This window comes from Macaca mulatta, chromosome 1 (assembly GCF_049350105.2).
Source record: "Macaca mulatta isolate MMU2019108-1 chromosome 1, T2T-MMU8v2.0, whole genome shotgun sequence".
Taxonomy (NCBI): Eukaryota; Metazoa; Chordata; class Mammalia; order Primates; family Cercopithecidae; genus Macaca; species Macaca mulatta.
In genome coordinates this window covers 1,615,704-1,621,703 of record NC_133406.1, presented here as the reverse complement: position 1 = coordinate 1,621,703, position 6,000 = coordinate 1,615,704, and the positions used below count along the sequence as shown (strand labels likewise).

The window sequence follows — 6,000 nt, the reverse complement described above, 5'->3', positions numbered from 1 at the left end:
AGGTCTGTGTGTGTCTCTTCTCAGGCTACTGAAGGTGAGGCTTTGTGTGCATGCCTGGCACATACCAGCCATTCCATAAGTGTTAGTGGAACAGGTGAGTCAATAAGTCAGGGAGTAAAATTTGTGCTTTAAAAGTAGAACATGATGGAGAGAACTTGTACTGCCTTCCAGCCACCTTGCTGTGAGAGGACAGGCCATGGGCTCTGGAGTTTGAAGGCTGGGTCAGGTCATGCTCTGGATTCTTTACTTGCTCACATGGCATGTCCTTAGTTTCACTTCCCTCGCTGTCAGTGGAGCTGTTGCAGCGGGCAGTGTCAGAGGCAACATCCATTTAGCGCTGCCAATTCGACCCCATCCCCATCTTATACTGGCCTCCCACCCTGCTTCTGTGGGGTGCCTCAGAGGAGAGTAAGGTGAACCCAACTATGCAACCGAGACACGGCTTTGACAACACTGTTGATCCCGTTTGGAAAATCCAGCTATGTGAGTAACCGTTAGTTTCTCTGCCTCTGCTATGATGTAAGTGGGGACCACATCCTTCCTGCCCCTTCTGGGGCTGTGACTGCTATAAATTCATTGCATTTCCTCTCTAGCTGTTCCTGAGGCTGGCATCTGGGTAAGTCCAACTCCGTGGGGCAGGGTAGGTGACAGGACCAGGAAAGCAGTGGGGGAGGTTGTGTTGAGAGGGCAGAACTTGTCTTGGTTAATGCACTAGCAATTTCTTCTGCTAGCCTCCAAGTTTGTGCTTCAACAACATTTCTGGAATGTTCTTTTATCATCATTTGGGCTCTACGTGTGCAAGTGCATGTGTGTGTATGTGGTGGGGGAAAGGGGAGAGGACGGGGCAGCAAGCATAGTTTACACCCATGACCTCAGCAGATTTGCCCAGTATCCTTCCCAGGGGAGAAGATGGATGGGATACATAGAAGGAAACAAACCTCCTTAAAAACCAAAGGGCAGCAGCTATTGTGCTGGTGTTAGGGTGGAAGGAGCACAGAAGAAAGGCAGAATCCTGATGCGGATTGAAGGACTGATGGGGCAGGAGCTGGGAGGGTATGCAGAGCTCATAGGGCTGTCTGGAGAGCAGTCACCTCAGGATGCACAGGGCTGGGTTTGCCGGGCTCAGGAGGCGAGGGGTAGATAGGCAGGAATGGCGATGGGACGGGAAAGATGAGTGAGTCTGGGGCGTCTTGACCTTGAACTGCAGTCACAGAAGTTCCAATTTGGAGAGCTCCACTGTTTTCCAGGTTCTCTCCCTCCCTTGAGTGTTATTTATGGCTTTAGGTTGAGGTGCTTTGCCAAATACAGTGTAATCAAGGGATCAAGGCGGGAACAATTCCAAACAAAGCCAGCTTGTGTGTCCAGCCAGGCTCTAGGAGATATGGAAGATCTAAAGACACAGCAGGTGATTGCTAGTTTTTGTGGAACTCAAGGTCTAGTTGGGAAGACTGTGTTGGTGAGCGCTACAGTGAAATACCTGTGAAAAATGCTGGGAAAGTGTGTCTTTTAGTCATCTGTTTTGTTGTCTTTGTCTTTGTCTGACTGAAACAAGGGATAGAAGACATGGTCTCACATCTCTGGTCAAAATCCTGGCTCTGTTCCTTCCTGGCTCCAAGCCCCTCGGCAGGCTTCTTAGTCCCCCTAAGACTCAGTTTATGCATCTATAAAATGGGGCTAGGGATAGATGCACCTCACAGAGCTCTGTGCAGGTTAGATGGGGAAAACCAGTGAGCGCCTCGCCTGTGGAAAGCTCTAAATTAATGTGAATTATAACGATAATTGCAGATTTTGCAAGGAGACATTAAATAGATGTATGTTTTTATTTATTTTATTTTATTTTATTTTATTTTATTTTATTTATTTATTTATTTTTTTGAGACGGAGTCTCGCTCTGTCGCCCAGGCTGGAGTGCAGTGGCGCTATCTCGGCTCACTGCAAGCTCCGCCTCCCGGGTTTACGCCATTCTCCTGCCTCAGCCTCCCAAGTAGCTGGGACTACAGGCGCCCGCCACCTCGCCCGGCTAATTTTTTTGTATTTTTAGTAGAGACGGGGTTTCATTGTGTTAGCCAGGATGGTCTCGATCTCCTGACCTCGTGATCCGCCCGTCTCGGCCTCCCAAAGTGCTGGGATTACAGGCTTGAGCCACCGCGCCCGGCCATTTTATTTTATTTTTTGAGATGGAGTTTTGCTCTTATTGCCCAGGCTGGAGTGCAGTGGCGTGATCTTAGCTTATCGCAACTTCAGCCTCCCGGATTGAAGCGATTCTCCTGCCTCAGCCTCCCGAGTAGCTGGGATTATAGGTGCCTGGTACCATGCCCAGCTAATTTTTGTATTTTTAGTAGAGACAGTGTTTCTCCATGTTGGTCAGGCTGATCTCCAACTCCTGACCTCAGGTGATCCGCCCACCTTGGCCTCCCAAAGTGCTGGGATTACAGGGATGCATGTTTTTATTATTCTCCGTTATGCACTCCCAGCTTCATCTTACTTCAATCCACTGGTTGATAGAAGTGCAGTCAAAGACCGTCCCCTCCTCTGCAAGTTTTATGTTCTCTCTCCTCTCTCCCTAGCCATGTCCTGCTCTGCTATCAACACAGTTACTCACCTCCTGGCCTTCTCCTTCTATTGTCTCTCATCCCTCTTCCCTCATGAAAACAGAAGCAAAGAGCTAGAGCCTTCAGTTTGGAGGAACTGAGAACATTCTCTTCTGCTTTCTCATTTTATAGATGAGGAAACTGAAGTGGAGGAATAGTGAAGAGTTTGTTCAATGTTGTAGCCCCGTAATCAACGGGACAAAAGTTTTCTTGCTAATGTGTCAAGATGGCATCATGAACTGGTTGTTCACCGTAAACTGTAATACAATCCTGTTTATGGACCTGTTTACATATTTTTCCCTCCATAGGGAAGCCTTTCTTCCATGGCTCAGAACACACTCCTGGATCGAGCCAACAGGAGAACTTTCTGGTAAGCATTTGGCTGATTTTTTTTTTTTTGAGGTGGAGTCTCCCTGTGTCACCCAGGCTGGAGTGCAGTGGTGTGATCTTGGCTCACTGTAACCTCCACTTCCTGGGTTCAATCAGTTGTCCTACCTCAACTTCCTGAGTAGCTGGGATTACAGGCACCCACCACCACACACAGCTAATTTTTGTATTTTTAGTAGAGACGCAGTTTTGCCATGTTGGCCAGGCTGGTTTTGAACTCCTCAGCTCAGGTGATCTGCCTACCTCGGCCTCCCAAAGTGCTGGGATTACAGATGTGAGCCACTGTGCCCGGCCTTGGCTAACTTTTCAAAATTAAAGATTATGACTTGTTACAGTCATGTGACATTTTTTTCTGTCTGTTTGCTGAGTTTTTGATAATTTATCTCTCTCAAAGTGGAGACTTTAAAAAAGACTCATCCGTATGCCGTGTTCACTGCCTGGTATCTTGGTGAGGACTGAAGCCTAAGGACCCTGAGAACAGCTGCAGATGAAGATGGCAAGCACCCGCTGCAAGCTGGCCAGGTACCTGGAGGACCTGGAGGATGTGGACTTGAAGAAATTTAAGATGCACTTAGAGGACTATCCTCCTCAGAAGGGCTGCATCTCCCTCCCGAGGGGTCAGACGGAGAAGGCAGACCATGTGGATCTAGCCACGCTAATGATTGACTTCAATGGGGAGGAGAAGGCGTGGGCCATGGCCGTGTGGATCTTTGCTGCGATCAACCGGAGAGACCTTTATGAGAAAGCAAAGAGAGATGAGCCGAAGTGGGGTGAGTGGAAGGAAGACTTTAAAAAGAATTGTGGCAAAGTGCACATCATGTACAATTTTCCACCTTAATTTTTTTTTTTTTTTGAGATGGAGTTGCTCTTGTTGCCCAGGCTGGAATGTGGTGGCGGCGTGATCTTGGCTCACTGCAACTTCCACCTCCCGGGTTCAAGCGATTCTCCTGCCTCAGCCTCCCATGTAGCTGGGACTACAGGCGTTGCGCCTCCACGCCCGGCTAATTTTGTATTTTTAATAGAGATGGGGTTTCTCCATGTTGCTCAGGCTGGTCTCAAACTCCCGACCTCAGGTGATCCGCCCGCCTCGGCCTCGCAAAATATTGGGATTATATGTGTGAGCCAATGCGCCTGGCCTTAATAATTTTTAAATGTACAGTTTAGTAGTGTTAGGTACACTCACATTGTGCAGCCAATCTCCAGAACTGTTTTCATCTTGCAAAACTAAAACTCCTCACCCATTGGACAGTAACTCCCCCTTGCCTCATTCTCCCAGCCCTGGTAACCACCTTTCTATTTGCCATCTCTGTGAATCTTACTACTCTGGGTACCTCATATAAGTGGAAACATACAGCATTTTTTCCTTTATGAGTAGTTGATTTCACTCAGCATAATGTCCTCAGGGTTCAACTATGTTGTATCATGTGTCAGAATTCCCTTCCTTCAAAAAGACTGTATAAATACTCCATGGTACGCATATACCAAATTTTGTTTAGTTATCTGTTGATGGACACCTGGATTACTTCTACCTTTTTGTTATTGTTAATGCTGTTATGAGTGTCGGTGCACAAATATCTCTTCAAGACCCTGCTTTGAATTCTTTGGGGTGTATACTGAGAAGTGAAATTTCTGAATCATATGGTAATTCTGTTTGATATTTTGAGGAACTGCTTTATTGTTTTAGATACCATCTGTGCCATTTCCCACCAATAGCACACAAGGGTTCCAATTTCTTCATATCCTAAGAACACATGTTATTTTTATTTATTTTTCCTTTTTTATAGTAGCCATTCTAATGAGTGTGAGGTGGTATCTCACTGTAGTTTTGATTTCCATTCCCCTAATGATCAGTGATGCTGAGCACCTTTTCATATGCTTGTTGGCCATTTATAGAGCTTCTTCAGAGAAAGTTCTGTTCAAGTTCTTTTCTCATTTTCAGATCAGGTTTGGTTTTTGTTGTTGTCTTGTAGGAGTTCTTCATATATTCTAGGTATTAACCCCATGTCGGATATATGATTTACAAATATTTTCTCCCATTCTGTGGGTTGTCTTTTCATTCTGTTAACTGTGTCCTTTGATGCACAGAAGTTAGTGTGTGTGTGTATGTGTGTGTATATATATATACATATATATATATATATATATATTTTTTTTTTTTTTAAATAATTTCTTGGCCAGGCATGGTGGCTCATGCCTGTAATTCCAGCACTTTGTGAGGCTGAGGTGGGTGGATCACCTGAGGTCAGGAGTTCAACACCAGCCTGGCCAACATGGCAAAACCCCATCTGTACTAAAATACAAAAACAATTAGCCAGGCGTGGTGGTGGGAGCCTGTAATCCCAGCTACTCAGGAGGCTGGCCTGAGGTAGGAGAATCGCTTGAACCCGGGGAGTGGAGGTTGCAGTGAGCTGAGATTGCACCACTGCACTCCAGCCTGGGCTAAAGAGCAAGACTCCGTTTCAAAAAATAAAAATTTCTTGTATTGTCTTGGTTTCTTCCTCTTTTCCCCTCTCATGGTAGTGCTATGAGAAGGTGGAGGCAAACTGTTTGTTTTTTCTAACTCCTTTAAAAAGCCAGTGCAGATTGTACCTACCCCCTGGGCACCTGCCATGATTAGTTCCTCTTTATCCGAATCTCGGCAGTGCCTGGACCCACCTCCAGTTCTCCATCCAGCTCCTCAGATCACATGTTTTGTCCAGTGTCTGCTGTGTGGTCAGCAGGCTCGGGCCTCTGCTTTCTGTGGCCCAGAGGGCAGCCTCTCTCCTCGAAGAACCGTGGAGTTTGTGGCAGAAGCTGTTCCTTTCACCATCACTTTGGGAATTGGAATGTGAAAGAAATTCTCTTAATCCCCATGTACACACTGAGGATAAGGTTCTTTCTTTTGTCTTGTGTCCTAGGCAAAGGCAGCGCTCAGAGAAGGGCAGGGTGTTGCAGGATGATGATGTGGAGCTGGTAGTGATGAGAAGGAGGAGTAACAATGAGTCAGTGGATAGGGAGACACACGTTAAGGCAGGCAGCAGTG

The 6,000-nt window shown here is 46.5% G+C and overlaps 1 protein-coding gene across 3 annotated transcripts in view; it reads left to right on the top strand.

Moving 5' to 3' along the window:
- Window positions 1-279: 279 nt before the first annotated feature.
- The window catches only part of NLRP3 (NLR family pyrin domain containing 3), a 33,015-nt gene continuing 27,294 nt past the window's right edge, over window positions 280-6,000 (top strand). Inside the window, exons 1-3 of one of the 3 annotated variants that reach the window (XM_015127781.3) lie at window positions 280-483; window positions 2,900-2,961; window positions 3,373-3,748. In XM_015127781.3, the coding sequence (XP_014983267.3) occupies window positions 3,466-3,748 (283 nt within the window). In that variant the 5' untranslated portion in view covers window positions 280-483; window positions 2,900-2,961; window positions 3,373-3,465. 3 annotated transcript variants of the gene reach the window in all.